At 44.4% G+C, this 19,277-nt stretch overlaps 1 protein-coding gene across 1 annotated transcript in view; it reads right to left on the reverse strand.

Annotated features, from left to right (window-relative positions):
• Nucleotides 1-16,555, reverse strand: part of LOC145341193 (tumor protein p63-regulated gene 1-like protein) — a 66,158-nt gene extending 49,603 nt beyond the window's left edge. The window contains exons 1-2 of the mRNA XM_080186121.1: nucleotides 16,285-16,555; nucleotides 6,601-6,692 (exon numbers count right to left, since the gene is read on the reverse strand). Of these exons, the coding sequence (XP_080042247.1) occupies nucleotides 6,601-6,692; nucleotides 16,285-16,497 (305 nt within the window). The 5' untranslated portion in view covers nucleotides 16,498-16,555. The remainder of the gene's footprint in view (nucleotides 1-6,600; nucleotides 6,693-16,284) is intronic.
• Between the last annotated feature and the right edge of the window lie 2,722 nt (nucleotides 16,556-19,277).

Raw genomic sequence — 19,277 nt, forward strand, 5'->3', positions numbered from 1 at the left:
AAAGGAGCTTTTAAAATATTAATAAAATTCTCTTTCCTTTTTCTGTCCACCTTCCTCGTTTCAGGAACATTAAAAATAGAAAATAAGGAACAAGTGATGAACATTTTAAGTACATCTTCTGGTTGTACTAGCTGCCAGGGATCTTTCTGAGGACATTTGCTCTCCTGAAATATAGATTAGAGAGACAGGTTTTTTCCACCTAATGAAAGGAATTTATATTCCTTTTACTTTACCCTATAAGATGCATTTTTCCTCATTTCATTCCTTACACCATTTTCACAAATTGCTGCCTAAAAGTCTCTGACTTTAAACTACACGATCTCACCTCATGAGAGATTCCAAAATCTAAGTCAGCAGACGCAGGAAATCTCTCCACTCAGTCTCTGCATTCTCTTAGCCAAAAATATTTTCCGAGTAGACCTCAAACTCACCAATCACTCCCCAACACTTATTTTAATCCATCATCTCTAACCTTAATCGCAAAAGACACTATTTATCCTAAGGGGCGGCACAGTGGCACAGTGATTATTAGCACTGCTGCTGCACAGCGCCAGGGACCCAGGTTCAATTCACACCCCAGGTCACTGTCTGTGCAGAGTTTGCATGTTCTCCCCGTGTCTACTTGGGTTCCCTCTGGGTGCTCCAATTTCCTCCCATAGTCGAACAAAGTGTGGTTCAGGTGGATTGGGCATGCTAAATTGCCTCTTGGCATCAGAGGGATTAGCTGGGTAAATACATGAGCTTATGAGGATAGGGCCTGGAATGGTTGAGGACTCTGCGTCTCTACTCGTTGGAGTTTGGAAGGATGAGGGGGAGATCTTATTGAAACTTACAGGATACTGCGAGGCCCAGCTAGAGTGGACATAGAGAGGATATTTCCACTCGCAGGAAAAACTAGAGCCAGAGGGCACAACCTCAGGCAAAAGGGACGATCCTTTAAAACAGAGATGAGGAAGAATTTCTTCAGCCAGAGAGTGGTGAATCTGTGGAACTCTTTGCCGCAGAAGGCTGTGGAGGGCCAGGTCATTGAGTGTCTTTAAGACAGAGATGGAAAGGTTCTTGATTAATAAGGGGATCAGGAGTCATGGGGAAAAGGCAGATGATTGGGGATGAGAAAAATATCAGCCATGACTGAATAGTGGAGCAGATTTAATGGGCCGAGTGGCCTAATTCTGCTCCTTTTTTTGGTCTTATGATGTCAGTAGTAGGTAAATTATTGGAAGGAGTACAAAGAGATAGGATCTACAAATACTTGGGTAGACAGGGATTTATTAGGGAGAGTCAACATGGCTTTGTGCGTGGTAGGCCAGCTTTAACCAATCTATTAGAGTTTTTTGAGGAGGTTACCAGGAAAGTGGATGAAGGGAAGGCGGTGGGTGTTGTCTACATGGACTTCAGTAAGGCCTTTGACAAGATCCCACATGGGAGGTTAGTTAGGAAGGTTCAGTTGCTAGGTATACATGGAGAGGTAGTAAATTGGATTAGACATTGGCTCAATGGAAGAAGCCAGAGAGTGGTAGTAGAGGACTGCTTCTCTGAGTGGAGGCCTGTGACTAGTGGTGTGCCACAGAGATCAGTGCTGGGTCCATTGTTGTTTGTCATCTATATCAATGATCTGGATGATAATGTGGTAAATTGGATCAGCAAATTTGCTGATGATACAAAGATTGGAGGTGTAGTGGACAGTGAGGAAGGTTTTCAAAGCTTGCAGAGGGATTTGGACCAACTAGAAAAATGGGCTGAAAAATGGCAGATGGAGTTTAATGCAGATAAGTGTGAGGTATTGCACTTTGGAAGGATAAACCAAGGTAGAACATACAAGGTAAATGGTAGGACACTGAAGAGTGCAGTAGAACAGAGGGATCTGGGAATACAGATACATAATTCCCTAAAAGTGGTGTCACAGGTAGATAGGGTCGTAAAGAGTGCTTTTGGTACATTGGCCTTTATAAATCAAAGTATTGAGTATAAGAGTTGGAATGTTATGGTGAGGTTGTATAAGACATTGGTGAGGCCGAGTTTAGAGTATTGTGTGCAGTTTTGGTCACCTAATTACAGGAAGGATATTAATAAGGTTGAAAGAGTGCAGAGAAGGTTTACAAGGATGTTGCCGGGATTTGAGAAACTGAGTTACAGAGAAAGATTGAATAAGCTGCGACTTTATTCCCTGGGGTGTAGAAGATTGAGGAGAGTTTTGATAGAGGTGGATAAAATTATGATAGGTATAGATAGAGTGAATGCAAGCAGGCTTTTTCCACTGAGGCTAGGGGAGAAAAAAACCAGACAGCATGGGTTAAGGGTGAAGGGGGAAAAGTTTAAAGGGAATATTAGGGGGGACTTCTTCACACAGAGAGTGGTGGGAGTGTGGAATGAGCTGCTGGATGAAGTGGTAAATGCGGGCTCACTTTTAACATTTAAGAAAATCTTAGACAGGTACATGGATGAGAGGGATGTGGAGGGAAAAGGTCCAGGTGCAGGTCAGTGGGACTTGGCAGAAAAATGGTTCAGCACAGACAAGAAGGGCCAAAGGGCCTGTTTCTGTGCTATAGTGTTCTATGGATGGGATTGTTGTCGATGCAGGCCCGATGGGCCTAATGGCCTCCTTCTGCATGTAGGAATTCAATGATTATATAACTCAATGGTTATCAAATTTTTTTTGTCCAAAGCCCGCTTGGGTGTTGCAAAGATCCTGTCCCACCCAACCCATCCCTCCCCCCAGCACCAAAATTGGTATCTTCCCAGCCCCGTTTTTCTAGCAACAATGGCTTTGCACCCAGAAAGGGCACACAGCGCATTCACAAAGGACTACCTGGATCTCATAAAACAGCTGCTCCCCCCTCACGGATGCTTCCCAGCTTGCCAGAGAGACCAGATGCCATGCCCACACCGGGACGGATTGGAGGCCATTGAAGCCCCCAGGTGGTTGGAGATATGGCCAGGCAGTGCCTATCAGCCAGTGCCATCTTGGCAGTGCCTGTTATAGCAGTGACTAGTTGTGCACTGTACGTGTGCCAGGGGCAGCGCCAAGGAGGAGGGGCCTAAATGGGAGCATGACTGAGATAGGTGGGGCTATGATGGGGAGGGTGGGTGGGAGCTTTGCACAATGATGGAGGCCTATGCGGGAGGGTCGTGGAGAGATGGTTTTATGATGGATCAGGGGTGAGACAGCAGGTTGGGGACCTGCTGTCTCACCCCTGGGAAGATACCAGTGGACTCAGAGGTGCCCTGATGACCTGATCCCAGTGATCCATGTTGGTGCGGGGGGTGGAGCGGGGTGTAACAGTGCCATCGGTGAAGGGTTCTGATGTCTCTGGGGGCAATGGCACCCAAGCACGCGAGCCAGCTTCACCAGGTCTTTTACACTCTGCCCCTCCCAGCAGCTGTTAAAGAAATTGACAGATTGCCGGAAGATTGCGGTGCTGAACTCACCGAAAACAGAGCACTCCCACTCACCCCGTTATGACATTTAGAAACATATTGGGAATATCCCACCCCTTAGGTCCAATATTAATATTGTTGGCTTAATATTCCCTTTAAACTTTTCCCCCTTCACCCTTAACCCATGCCCTCTGGTTTTTTTCTCCCCTAGCCTCAGTAGAAAAAGCCTGCTTGCATTCACTCTATCTATACCCATCAAAATCTTATACACCTCTATCAAATCTCCCCTCATTCTTCTACGCTCCAGGGAATAAAGTCCAAACCTATTCAACCTTTCACACTGACCGTTTCAGGGAATGGGCAAATCTGGGATGTTCAGTGTCCCTGTGGTGGTGTGCCATCTTTAAAGGGGCAATTGCTGAGTGCCAGTGTGGAAAGCCTAGCCAATGCTTGCCTGGTTCAGAGAGGAACCTTAGTTGGAGAGGGAAGAATAGAGATATGTATCCATATCTATTAGACCCATGATTATATAAGTATTGATGGTAATAAACCCTCTGCAATTCCATGCCACAATGAGTCACATTCAGAGTTATTACAGCATTTATTCTGATATGTTATCAGGGAGCAGACTTTCCATTCCTGTCCAAACCCACTTCCTATACCTCTCCCTGACACCACACCTCCTCCCCACCAAACAGCCCTGGCCCCATTGAACATCACCTTCCCCACCCACTGAAACCATTCAATAAGATCATGGCTGATCTGAAGTGGATCAGTTCCACTTTCCTGCTTTCTCCCCATAACCTTTAATTCCCTTGTCTATCAGAAACCTATCTACCCGTGACTTAAATATATTCAGCGAGGCAGCCTCCACCACTTCAACGGGCAGAGAATTCCAGAGATTCACCACCCTTTGAGTGAAGAAGTTCCTCCTCAACTCTGTTCTAAAGTGCCCCCCTCCCCCTTATTTTGAGACTGTGCCCTCTAGTTCTGCTTTCCTTTCTAAGCGGGAAGAATCTCTCCACCTCTACCCTATCTAGCCCCTTCATTATCTTATATGTCTCAATAAGATCCCTGCCTCAGCCTTCTAAACTCTAACGAGTACAGGCCCAATGTTATTGGCTCAATATTAATAGAGAAATGGTACTGGGAAAGTTGATGGGATTGAAGGCGGATAAATCCCCACGGCCTGATAATCTACATCCCAGAGTATTTAAGGAAATGGTCTAGAAATAGTGGATTAGTATTGGTGGTTATTTTCCAGGATTCTATAGGCTCTGGAACAGATCCTGCAGATTGGAGGGTAGTGAATGTCACTCCAATATTCAAAAAGGGAAGTAGAGAGAAAACAGGGAATTATAGACCAGAAAGCTTAACATCGGCAGTAGGGAAAATTCTCAAATCCATTATCAAGAACTTTATAGCGGAGCATTTAGAAAACAGTGTCAGGATCAGACAGAGTCAGCATGGATTAATGAAGGGGAAATGATGTTTGACAAATTTGTTAGAAGTGTTTGAAGATGTAACTAGTAGAGTTGACAAGGGGGAATCTGTAGATGTGGTATATTTGGACTTTCAGAAAGCATTTAACAAAGTCCCGCACAAGAGATTATTGTGCAAGATCAAAGCACGTGGGATTGGGGGAAGTGTATTGAGATGGATGGAAAACTGGTTGGTGGAGAGGAAACAAAGAGTAGGAATTTAAATGAATGGCAGAGCAGGCTTGAAGGACCAAATGGCCTTCTCCTGCTCCGATCTTCTATGTTTCTGGGTATCCTGGGCTTAAACCAACTTCAGCTGTTTCATCAATAATGTTCTCTCCATCATAAGATCAGAACTGGCGATGTTCGCTGATGATTGCACAATGTTCAGCACCATTTTCTAATTGGCAGGCAGTAACTAGTGAGGTGCCACATGGATCAGTGCTGGGACCCCAGCTATTCACAATACATATTAATGATTTGGATGAGGGAACAAAATGTAACATCTCAAAGTTTGCAGATGATAACAAGTTGGGTGGGAGGGTGAACTGTGATGAGGATGCAGAGATCTTTCAGAATGATCTGGACAGGTTGGGTGAGTGGGCTAATCAATGGCAGATGCAGTATAATTTGGATAAATGTGAGGTTATTCACTTTGGAAGCAAAAACAAGGCAGCAGATTACTACCTGAATGGCTGTAAATTGAGACAGGGGAGCGTGCAGTGGGAGCTGGTGTCCTTGTGCAAGGATGTTCTTGCTCTCAAGGGAGTGCAGTGAAGGTTTACCAGGCTGATTCTGGAGATGGTGGGACTGATGTATGAGGAGAGATTGACCAGGTTAGGATTGTTTTCGCTGGAATTCAGATGAATGAGAGGCTTATAAAATTCTAACAGGTCTAGACAGGGTAGATGCAGGGAGGGTGTTCCTGATGGTGGGGGAGTCCAGAACCAAGGGGTCACAGTCTGAAGATTCAGGGTAGATTGTTTAGAATGGAGGTGAGGAGACATTTCTTCAGCTAGAGTGGTGAACCTGTGGGATTCATTACCACAGGAAGTAGTTAATGCCAAAATATTGAATGTATTCAAGAGGCAGCTGGATATAGCACTTGGGACGAATGGGACCAAAGGGAGAAAGCAGGATTAGGCTATTGAGTTGGATGATCAGCCATGATTTAAATGAATGGCAGAGCAGGCTTGAAGGACCAAATGGCCTTCTCCTGCTCCGATCTTCTATGTTTCTGTGTATCCTGGGCTTAAACCAACTTCAGCTGTTTCATCAATAACGTTCTCTCCATCATAAGATCAGAACTGGCAATGTTCGCTGATGATTGCACAATGTTCAGCACCATTCACAACTTCTCAGCTACTGAAGAAGTCCACGTCCAAATGCAGCAAGATCTGGACAATATTCAGGCTTGGGCTGACAGGTGGTAAATAACATTCACAACACACAAGTCTCAGGCAATGACTATCGCCATATCACCATCAGCTCTTGACATTCAATGACATTATCATCACTGAATCCCCCATTATCAACGCCCTGAGAATTACCATTGACCAGAAACTGAACCGGACTAAGTGTTATTTGGTTTAATACAGTGAACTCAGTGAGGTACCATGGATCAGTAATGGCATCCACCAGTCACATCCCATTAGAGATGGGTCATAATCTTAAACACAGATTGTCAGTGTAGCTGTCGAGATGAAGTATTTGCAGAGAGGTATAAAATATTTATACTCACTCAGTCAGAAGCCAGGTGCTATGTAAAGCTCCATCATCTTGCTGTTTAATATGTGCTTTGATATCTGCCAATGCTTGGTCAAATGTCCCTGGCTGTGGGAAGATTAAATTAAATTGAGGCTAGGAACTGAGGGTCTACAGACAGACTAAACATCTACTGCTGAAAATGTACGGTTATCAATCATTCACCTGGAGCATGGCTGCTATTTATATCCCACAGGCATTCAGCACAACTAGCAAATGTATAGAAAGATCCCACTAATGGTGATGGGATGTGTAACCAGTTACTCTGCTTGTTGAGCTGGGCAGCATCCAGCGCAATGGCAGGTTTGCCTGATGTTGTTTGATGAGTAGGTGGGCAGAGTGCCTGCCTGGATTACCTGCTCCGGTCCCGAAGTGATGTGGAGATTCCGGTGTTGAACTGGGGTAAACACAGTAAGAAGTCTCACAACACCAGGTTAAAGTCCAACAGGATTATTTGGTAGCAAACACCACTAGCTTTCGGAGCGCTGCCCCTTCATCAGGTAAATGGGAGTTCTGTTCACAAACAGGGCATATAAAGACACAAACTCAATTTACAGAATAATGATTGGAATGCTGCAGGAAAAGATGTCCCGAAGCATGGTACGTTGGGGAGACCATGCAGACGCTATGACAATGGATGAATGAACACCATTCGACAGTCACCAGGCAAGAGTGTTCTCTTCCTGTTGGTGATGGGCATTTGGCCTCTGATCTTTGGGTAAACATTCTCCAAGGCGGCCTTCACGACACACAACAGCGAAGAGTCGCTGAGCAGAGACTGATAGACAAGTTCCGCACACATGAGGACGGCCTCAACCGGGATCTTGGGTTCATGTCGCACTATCTGTAACCCCCATGACTTGCCTGGACTTGCAAAATCTCACTAACTGTCCTGTCTGGAGACAATACACATCTCTTTAACCTGTGCTTAATGCTATCTCCACACACATTGTCTGTACCTTTAAGACTTGATTAGCTGTAAAGATTTGCATTCCAATCATTATTCAGGTGCACGGTTCTCTAAAGGTGGGGTCACAGGTAGATAGGGCAGTGAAGAAAACTTTTGGCATGCTGACCTTCATCAGTCAGGGCACTGAGTATAGAAGTTGGGAAGTTAAGTTGCAGCTGTACCGGACTTTGGAGAGGCTGCACCTGGAGTATTGTGTTCAGTTTTGGTTGCCTTGAGTTGGAAAAATGTTATTAAACTGGAGAGAGTGCAGGAGAGATTTACAAGGATGTTTCCAGGACTCAAGGGACTGAGTTATCTGGAGAGATTGGACAAGTTAGAGCTTTTTTCTTCAGAGCGTAGGAGACTGAGGAGTGACCTTATAGAGGTGTATAAGATCATGAGAGGCGCGGACAGGGTGAATACAATCAGTCTTTTTCCCAAGGTTGGGGAATCGAGAACTAGAGGGCATAGGTATAAGTTAAGAGGGGAAAGAATTAATAGTAACCTGAGGAGCAACTTTTTTACACAGGGGGTGGTACGTATGTGGAATGAGCTGTTGAAAAAATTGGTTAAGAACATAAGGACATAAGAACATAAGAAATAGGAGCAGGAGTAGGCCATCCAGCCCTTCGAGCCTGCCCCGCCATTCAATAAGATCATGGCTGATCTGTCGCTGCTCAGTTCCACTTTCCCGCCCTCTCCCCATAACCCTTAATCCCCTCTCTTATCAAGAACCCATCAACCCGCTTCTTAAAAATATTTTAAAAATTTAAAAATTAAAAAAATTTAGCGAGGCAGCCTCCACCACTTCAACGGGCAGAGAATTCCAGAGATTCACCACCCTTTGAGTGAAGAAGTTCCTCCTCAACTCCGTTCTAAACCGCCCCCCCTTTATCTTGAGGCTGTGCCCCCTAGTCCTACTGTCTTTTTTGAGCGGGAAGAGTCTCTCCACCTCTATCCTATCCATCCCATTCATCATCTTATACGTCTCAATGAGATCTCCCCTCATTCTTCTAAACTCTAACGAGTACAAGCCCAGTTTATTCAGCCTCTCCTCATAGCTCAACCCCCTCAACTCCGGTATCAGCCTAGTAAACCTCCTCTGCACTCCCTCCAAGGCCAAAATATCTTTGCGCAGGTGCGGCGCCCAAAACTGCACACAGTACTCCAGCTGCGGCCTCACCAATGTTAAGACAGGGACATTGATAGCATTTAAAAGGCATTTGGACTGATACACGGATAGGAAAGGTTTAGAGGGATTCGGCCAAAACTAAGAAATTTTCCAAAACTAAGAAGTGATTTGGCTGACAAGACTGCTAAAGGATAAATCAGTGGTAAACCAGTGGGAAGCAGTAAAAAGTGAGATCCTTGAGGTACAAAGCCGACATGTGCCCTCCAAAAATAAGAATGGTATTGACAAATCTAAATCTCCATGATTGTCTAAAAAACACAAGGGAAGATTTAACAGAAAAAGAAAACTTATGATAACCGTAGAAAGCTCAACACTGCAGATCACCTAGAGGAGTACAGAAAGTACAGGGATCAAGAAAAAAAATGGAAATCAAAGAGAAGCCATGAAAATATGTTAAGCAGGATTAAAGAAACCCAAAGATTTAAAGAACAAAGAAAATTACAGCACAGGAACAGGTCCTTCGGCCCTCCAAGCCTGCACCAACCATGCTGCCCGGCTGAACTAAAACTCCCTACCCATCCACAGACCTTATCCCTCCATTCATCCTATTCATGGATTTGTCAAGATGCCCCTTAAAAGTCATTAAAGTATTCGCTTCCACAACCTCCCCGGTAGCAAGTTCCAGGCACTCACTACTCTGTGTGTAAAATATCTGCCTCACACATCTCCTTTAAACCTTGCTCCTCGCACCTTAAACCTGTGCCTCTTCCACCCTGGGAAAAAGCTTCTGACTATCCATTTTGTCCATACCTCTTATAATCTTGTAGACTTCTATCAGGTCGCCCCTCAACCTCTGTCGTTCCAGTGAGAACAAACCAAGCTTCTCCAACCTCATCATTGCTAATGCCCTCCATACCAGGAAACTTCCTGGTAAATCTTTTCTGTACCCTCTCCAAAGCCTCCACATCCTTCTGGTAGTGTGGTGACCAGAACTGAACACTATATTCCAAGTGCAGCCTAACTAACGTTCGATAAAGCTGCAACATGACTTGCCAATTTTTAAACTTAATGCCCCGGCCGATGAAGGCAAGCATGCCATATGCCTTCTTGACTACCTTCTCCACTTGCATTGCCATTTTCAGTGACCTGTGTACCTGTACACCCAGATCCCTCTGCCTATCAATACTCTTAAGGGTTCTGCCATTTACTGTATATTTCCTATCTGTATTAGACCTTCCAAAATTACCTCATATTTGTCCTGATTAAACTCCATCTGTCATCTCTCTGTCCAAGTCTCCAACTGATCGATATCCTGCTGTATCCTCTGATGGTCCTCATCGCTATTTGCAAATCCAGCAACCTTTGTGTCGTCCGCAAACTTACTAATCAATCCAGTTACATTTTCCTCCAAATCATTTATATATATTACAAACAGCAAAGATCCCAGCACTGATCCCTGAGGAACACCACTTGTCACAGCCCTCCATTCAGAAACACACCCTTCCACTGCTATCCTCTGTCTTCTTTGACCGAAGATAGCCAGTATATAAAGGGCAAAAGGATAGTTAAGGTAAAATGGGACCTATCAGAAATGAAGAAGGGAAGTTGTGTGAAGATGCAGAAGATATGGGAAGAGTTTTAAATGAGTCTTTTGTCTGTTTATTCACAACAAAAAGGAATGATGCATATATAATAATTCAAGAGGAAAAGTGTGAAATGTTGGATCAAATAATCATAACAAGAGAGGAAGAGTGAGAGGAGTTGGAATCCTTGAAAGTGGAAAAGTCGCCAGGGCCGGATGGATTGTTCCCTGGGATGTTGAAGGAGATCAGGGAAGAAATAGCAGGTGCTCTGAGGATTATTTTCCAATCTTCATTAGACACAGGGGAGTTGGAAGACTGGAGGAATGCAAATGTGGTTCCATTGTTTAAAAAGGGTAGGAATAAACATGCCATTTTCAGGGTGATGAGGATTGGCTAATGCAATCAGTGTTTGGACTTCAGCTATTTACAACTTAATGCAGATCAAGTGACTGGTTGTAATGCATCCCTGTTGACAATACAAAATTAGGTGGGAATTGTAAATGGGAAGGAGGACAAAGAGACTGCAAAGTAGTACAGGTAGGTTAAGAGATTGTGTAAAATGGTGGCAGATGGAGTGCAGAGTCATAGAGTCATAGAGGTTTATAGCATGGAAACAGGCCCTTCGGCCCAACCTGTCCATGCCTCCCTTTTTTTAAAAAAAACCCCTAAGCTAATCCCAATTACCCGCATTTGGCCCATATCCCTCTATACCCATCTTACCCATGTAACTTTCTAAATGTTTTTTAAAAGACAAAATTGTACCCGCCTCTACTACTACCTCTCACAGCTTGTTCCAGACACTCATCACCCTCTGTGTGAAAAAATTGTCCCTCTGGACAGTTTTGTATCTCTCCCCTCTCACCTTAAAACTATGCCCTCCAGTTTTAGACTCCCCTACCTTTGGGAAATGATATTGACTATCTATCCCCTCATTATTTTACAGACCTCTATAAGATCACCCCTCAGCCTCCTACATTCCAGAGAAAAAAGTCCCAGTGTATCCAGCCTCTCCTTTTACCTCAAACCATCAAGTTCCGATAGCATCCTAGTAAATCTTTTCTGCACTCTTTCTCGTTTACTAATATCCTTTCTATAATAGGGTGACCAGAACTGTACATAGTATTCCAAGTGTGGCCTTACCAATTTCTTGTACAACTTCAACAAGACATTCCAATTCCTGTATTCAATGTTCTGAGCGATGAAACCAAGCATGCCAAATGCCTTCTTCACCACTCTGTCCACCTGTGACTCCATCTTCAAGGAGCTATGAACATGTACCCCTAGATCTCTTTGTTCTGTAACTCTCCCCAGTGCCCTACCATTAACTGAGTAAGTCCTGCCCTGGTTCAATCGACCAAAATGCATCACCTCACATTTGTCTAAATTAAACTCCATCAGCCATTTGTCAGCCCACTGGCCCAATTGATCAAGATCCCGTTGCAATTGGAGATAACTTTCTTCACTGTCCACTATGCCACCAATCTTGGTGTCATCTGCAAACTTACTAACCCTGCCTCCTATATTCTCATCCAAATCATTAATATAAATGACAAATAACAGTGGACCCAGCACTGATCCCTGGGGCACACCGCTGGTCACAGGCCTCCAGTTTGAAAAACAACTCTCTACAACCACCCTCTGGCTTCTGTCAAGAAGCCAATTTTGTGTCCATTTAGATACCTTACCTCTGTAATGTAGTGAAATGTGAAATTATCCATTTTGCTGTAAAAAATTGGAGTAGAATAGTTTTTAAAAGCTAAGAGACTATTAAATGATATGAAATCCGAGGGAATCACAAAAAGTTAACATGCAGGTGCAGCAAGCAATTGTGAAGGCAAATAATGGGTGGGATTTTACAGTCTTGGGTTGAGCCTGAGGTCAACAGACCTTTCCAGTGTCTGTCCCCCATCCGTTCCGATTCCCATGGTGGGCGGGACGACAGAATTCCGGTGAATATGAGAGAGTTTATTACAAAGGGATTGGAATACAAGAATAAGGAAATCTTGCTGAAATTATACAACATATTGGTGAGACCACACCCAGAACCTGCAGACATATTTGGCTTTCTTACCTAAGGAAGATCATATTTGTCTTAGAAGAGATGCAAGAATATAGCTTATGAAGAGAGATTGAATAGACTGGGCCTGTACTTGTTGGAGTTTAGAAGGCTGAGGGGGAATCTTATAGAGACGTATAAGATAATGAAGGGACTAGATAGGGTAGAGGTAGAGAGATTCTTTCCGCTTAGAAAGGAAAACAGAACTTGAGGGCACAGCCTCAAAATAAGGGGGGGGGGCAATTTAGAACGGAGTTGCAGTGGAACTTCTTCACTCAGAAGGTGGTGAATCTCTGGAATTCTCTGCCCATTGAAGTGGTGGAAGCTACCTTGCTGAATATATTTAAGTCATGGGTAGATAGATTTTTGATAGACAGGGGAATTAAGGGTTATGGGGAGAAAGCAGGAAAGTGGAACTGATCCATTTCAGATCAGCCATGATCTTATTGAATGGCGGGGCAGGCTCGAAGGGCTAGATGGCCTACTCCTGCTCCTATTTCTTATGTTCTTATGTTCTTATTCACAAGACAAATTCCTGGGATGAGAACATTATCTTATGAGAAGAATTGTGCAAAATGAGCTTTCATTCCCTGAAGTTTAGAAAAATATGAAGTGATTATAAATTATAATTATAAAATTCTTCAAGACCTTAAAAGGGTAGATGCAGCAAGGCTGTTTCTCCAAGTACAGAATGGAGAACCTGGTATGTAATCTCAGGATCAGGAGTTGATCAATTCAGACTGAGATTAGGAGAAATTGCCTCACTGAAAGAGTTGTGAATCTTTGGAATTCTGTGCCTGTGGAGCTGTGGGTTCTTAATCACTGAGTATACTCAAGATTGAGAATGAGAGATCATTGGATACTGAGGGAATCAGCAATAAGGGGATAGGATGGACAAGTGGAGTTGATATAAAAGTTCAACTGTCATCTGATTGAATAACAGAGCAGACTTGAAATGGCCAAATACCTTCCTCTTGTCTTTTCTTATATACTTCCATAGATCATCCATCGATTATACAACATGGAAATAGGTCATTGGCCCATTTGGTCCAGATCAGTGTTTCTGTTCCATACAATCCCTTCCCACCTCCTCTTCACCTCTCACCCGATCACTACATCCTTTTATTCCTTTCTCTCTCATATATTTCTCCAGCTCCCTCTTAAACATATCGATACTATTCACTTCAACTTGTGGAAATGAGTGTCATTTTCTCATCACACCCCTGAATTCTCAGTTGGATTTGTAGAGACAATTTTTATATGAATGGCTCCGAGGGTTTGGTTTCCCTCCTGACCCATAGTCTATTTTGGGGTGGCAGTGGTGGCTTACCATTGGCTGACAGCAGGATATTCCAGTCCTGCCAATGTGAACGGCTTGCACACTTTGTCACCATGGAACCTGCATGAGGGGACCAGGAGATCCCACCAGCGGGAAGAGCCTAGTTTTGGGTTTCCCCAAAAGTGGAAATATCTTCTCCATGTTTATCCCGTCAAACCATTTCCCAGAGTTTTAAATATCCCGATCAGCTTTCCAGAGAAATGAGTCCCTCTTTGCAAATCTTCCCTGATTGCTGTCATTTCCAGTAAGGTCCCTTTAAGATTTTTGTAGCTTCTCCAATGCCTCAGCATCATTTTTAAAATATGAAGACCAAAATCAAAAACAGTTTGATCTAAGTTTAACAAAACCTCTCTCTCTTCAATTGTATTCATCTAAAAATAAGCCACAGTGCTTTGTTAGTCCCACTCTCCTGCTCATTCCTCACAGCTCTGCAATGTTTTCCTTATCACGTATTTACCCAATTCCCTTCAGAGCAGTGTATTTCAGATCATAACAACTCGTTGTGTACATTTTCCTCATGATACTCTGGCTCTTTTGCCAATTATTTTAAACCGATGTGCACTGGTTATTGACATTTATGCCACTTGGAAACAGTTTCTCTTCATTTGTCTATCAAATACTTCTTGATTTTGAAGAACTCTTTAAAAGGATAGTCAGAGTCTTTTTCCCAGAGTAGAAATGTCAATTACTCAGGGACATAGGTTTAAGGTAAAAGGGGGAAAGTTTAAAGGAGATGTGAGAGGGTGGTGAGTGCCTGGAATGCACTGCCAGAGGAGGCATCAGAAGCAGATACAATAGCAACATTTAAGAGACATCTTGACAGATACATGAATGGGGAGGAAATAGAGGGAGACGGACTGTGTAGAGGCGAAAGGTCTTTAATTTAGAAAGGCGTCACGTGGCAGCGCAGGTTTGGTGGGGCAAAGGGCCTGTGCTGTACTGTTTGCTATTCCCTTTAAAGTTCTCTGCTCTAAGGAGAACAATCCCAGCTCCAATTCAGCCTCTCTACATTAACTGAAGGCCCACGTCTATGGTCCCACTCCAGTAAATCTCCTCTGCACTGTCGTGCTATCCTTCCTCAAGTGCAATGCCCACAACTGGACAGTATTTCAGCTGAAACCTAACTAATATTCATGGAATGTTTAGCAAATGTCCTGATTTGTCTTTTTCAGTTGTACACTGATTCTGAAAAATTAAATGTCTTTCTGCATTGTATCTCAGCCCTGCTCTTTCACCACACACCTGCCATTTGGAGTCATCTGCAAAGCATAAAGTAATTTTTGAGCTCAAATAATTGATACACATACTAAATAGTAATTCCAGTCCCAGTCCCACATCACATCCTACCTTGGGATATGGACAGTGTAATTAGAACACAGAACAGTACAGTACAGTACAGGCCCTTCGGCCCTCAGTGTTGTGTGGAGCTATGTCCAATCCCAAGATCAAGCTATCCCATTCCCTATAATTCTGGTGTGCTCCATGTGCCTATCCAAAAACCGCTTGAAAGTTCCTAAAGTGTGTGTCCGACTCCACTATCACAGCAGGCAGTCTATTCCACACCCCAAACACTCTCTGAGTAAAGAATCACCTCAGGCATCCGTCCTATACCTCCCACCATGAACCTTATAGTTATGCCCCCTAGTAACAGCTACATCCATCCAAGTGAATAGTCTCTGCACGTCCACTCTATCAATCCCTCTCATCATCTTATAAACCTCTATTAAGTCGCCCCTCATCCTCCTCCGCTCCAAAGAGAAAAGCCCCAGCTCCATCAACCTTTCCACATAAGCCCTACCCTCCAAACTTGAAAGCATCCTGGTAAATCTCCTCTGAACTCTCTCCAGTACTTCCACATCCTTCTTATAGTGAGGTGACCAGAACTGAACACAATATTCCAAATGTGGTCTCACCAAGGTCCAGTATAGTTGCAGCATAACCTCACAGCTCTTAAACGCAAACCCCCTGTTAATAAACGCAAACATACTATTGGTCTCCTTCACGGCTCTATCCACTAGTTAGCTATTTCAAAGGGCTGGCACAGAAACAATGGGGTGAATAGCCTTTGCCACTGTAAAAGTCTATGATTCAATATACAAACCACAGTGCATCATCTCACAATTACTGATGTTAAATTCTGTCATTTTGTCACTGTTCCCTTTCAGCCCTCTCTGAAAATCAGAAAGGTTAGTATTCCCATGTCTCCAAAATTAAAAATGATTGGAATTTAGAACATGGTCCCTTAAAGCTTGTATCTAAGTCACAGGTAGACAAGTTGGTCTTCCTTGCCTTTCACGTATGTGTGTACAGGCGTGATTACTAGAATAAGGATGCTATATAAATGAAATTTGCTGTTGTATAAGCTTGACACCAAAAGGTGGAGAAGGAAGCGAGACGGACAGAGTTCAGCCCAGTCTCCAACTTCCCAACATTGGAGACCAAACAGAACACAACATCTTGCATGTCCAATGGAACCTCCCTGAAACAGAGTGAGGCAGGGAGGGAGGGTGAATGAGGGAGTGTGAGGCAGGGAGGGTGAGGATGAATGAGGGAGAGTGAGTGAGGCAGGGAGGGTGAGGGACAGAAGGTGGCGTTAATTTACCCGCAGCACGAAGAACTTTCTCAGTTTGTAATCCATCAGGGAGTTAGATGATGGAGCCGGGCTTTGGACATCTTTCTCACTGAAGGTCTGGCTTCCTCTCGCAGCTTTCCCCTCCTCAGCCAAGCCCGTCCCGCCCGCATTCCCACCCTCATTCCTGGCAATGCTGCTCAGATCCACCGCCTGGAAACTACCGGGATCGCGGAAATCAGCCATAGGAGCGGAGGGCAGGTACAGAGAGGAAGGACAGGGGAGGGAGAGGGCTAGGCATTACTTCCTGCAAATGTTTCCACTAATCAGAGCAGGACTTCCTGGTTCTGACAGGTGAATCCGGACAGGTGAGTCAGTCCAGGTGATTCGGGACAGGTGAGATGGGACATGTATGTCGGGACAGGTGAGTCAGTCCAGGTGAATTTGGACAGATGAGTCGGGACAGGTGAGATGGCACAAGTAAATCCAGATGGTGAGTCGGGACAGGTGAACTTGGACAGGTGAGGCTGGAGAATCCAAGCCAGAGTTAATGTTTCAAATGGAATGTGACTCTTCTTCAGAGCAGTTAGAAATGTGACTGGCTGTAAACAAGCACACAGATAGGGGCGGGGAGAGGAAACAGGAAAGTTTGCGCAGAATGGAAGGCAGGAACTATGGAAGCCGGGGCTTCTTCTGTGCTGTGTGATTCTCTGATTCAGTCCAGGCTTCAGATGTAGATGTGCCTCTCTTCGGAAAATTATAAATTTTCACACTGTTCTAGAAGACTGGATGGAGCATTGAGAATAGGGATCTGTTCTGGGACCCTTGCTGTTTGTCATTTTTATAAATGACCTGGATGAAGAAGTGGAGGGATGGGTTGGTAAGTTTGCAGACAACACGAAGGTTAGTGATGTTGTGGATAGTCCGGAGGGATGTCCGAAGTTGCAGTGTGACGTAGATAGGATGCAAGACTGGGCGGAGAAGTGGCAGATGGGCTTTAATGCGGATAAATGTGTAGTGGTCCATTTTGGCAGATCCAATGGGATGAAGGAGTATAATATCAAGGGTAAGACTCTTAGCAGTGTAGAGGATCAGAAGGACCTTGGGGTTCGGGTCCATAGGACTCTTAAATCGGCCTCGCAGGTGGAGGATGTGGTTAAGAACGCATATGGTGTACTGGCCTTCATTAATCGAGGGATTTGAGTTTAGGAGTCGGGAGATAATGTTGCAGCTTCATAAGAGCCTAGTCAGACCCCACTTGGAGTACTGTGAGCAGTTCTGATTGCCTCATTACAGGAAGGATGTGGAAGCCATTGAAAGGATGCAGAGGAGATTTATAAGGATGTTGCCTGGATTGGGGGGCATGCCTTATGAGGATAGGTTGAGAGAGCTTGATCTTTTCTCCTTGGAGAGATGAAGGATGAGAGGTGACCTGATAGAGGTTTATAAGATGTTGAGAGGTATAGATCGGGTGGATTCTCAGAGGCTTTTTCCCAGGGCTGAAATGGTCGCTACGAGAGGACACAGGTTTAAGGTGCTGGGGACCAGGTACAGAGGAGATTTCAGGGGTAAGTTTTTCACTCAGAGGGTGGTGAGTGAGTGGAATCGGCTGCCGTCGGTGGTGGTGGAGGCAAATTTGATAGGCTCTTTTAAGAGACTTCTGGATGAGTACATGGGACTTAATAGGATTGAGAGTTACAGGAAAGCCTAGTAGGTAGACATAAGATTGGCACAACTTGTGGGCCAAAGGGCCTGTTTGTGCTGCAGTTTTTCTATGATTCTATGAATCAAGGGTTATGTGAGTGGGCGGGTGAGTGGAGCTGAGTCCATGAAAAGATCAGCATTTATGCCCCAACCCTAATTGCCCTTGAGGAGATGGTGGTGAGCTGCCTTCTTGAATTGCTGCAGTTGATGTTCTATGGGTTGATCCACAAGGCGTTAAGAAGGGAATTCCAGGACTGTGATCTAGTGACTGCGAAGAAATGGTGATATGTTTCCAAGTCAGGATGGTGAGTGACTTGGAGGGGAAGTTGCAGGTGGTGGTGTTCCCATTTATCTGCTGCCCTGCTCCTTCTAAATGGAGGTGATAGAGGGTTTGGAAGGTGCTGTCTAAGGATCTTTGGGGAGTTGCTGCAGTGCTGCATACACTGCTGCTACTGAATGGTGGAGGGAATGGATGTTTGTGGATGTGGTGCCAATTAAGGGAGTTGCTTTGTCCTGGATGGTGTCAAACTTCTTGAGCGTCGTTGGAGCTGCACCAACCCAGGCAAGTGGGGAGCATTCCTTCACATTATTGACATGTGTTTTGTAGATGGTGAATGGGCTTTGGGGAATCAGGAGGTGAGTTACTCACCGCAGTATTCCTAGCCTCTGATCTGCTCTTGTAGCCATTGTGTTTATATGGTGAGTCCAGATGAGTTTCTGGTCAATGGTAACCCCAAGGATGTTGACAGTGGGGGATTCTGTGATGGTTAAACCACTGGATGTCAAGGGGTGGTGGTTAGAGTGTCTCTTATTCGTGATGGTCATTGCCTGGCATTTGCGCAACACAAATTCTATGATTCTGTGAATGTTACTTGCCACTTGTCAGCCCAAGCCTGGATATTGTCCAGATTTGCTGCAGTATCTGAGGAGTTGCAAATGGTGCTGAACATTGTGCAATCATCAGTGAACATCCCCACTCCTGAGCTTATGATGGAGGGAAGGTCATTGATGAAGCAACTGAAGATGGTTGGGTCTAGGACACTGAGGGAAGCCTATCAGACACAACAAGAGGTTACTTCCAGATAGGAAAAGGCCTCGCTGTTAATTTTGGCATCAAGAATATTCATCTGTTCATATACTGGAGACATTTTACTGACATCACAGAGCACAAGACACTTTTAAGGCTTTTCATGGAGGACAATGCGATTCCAAAAATTACTTCTGCTGCAGTATAACAATGGGCACTGTCTTGTTAGCCTACACGTACATCTTTGAACATTGACAGGAGCTCACAATGCCAGTGCAGATGCCTTAAGCAGTCT

Source organism: Carcharhinus amblyrhynchos, chromosome 3 (assembly GCF_965287045.1).
Source record: "Carcharhinus amblyrhynchos chromosome 3, sCarAmb.v2.hapA, whole genome shotgun sequence".
Taxonomy (NCBI): Eukaryota; Metazoa; Chordata; class Chondrichthyes; order Carcharhiniformes; family Carcharhinidae; genus Carcharhinus; species Carcharhinus amblyrhynchos.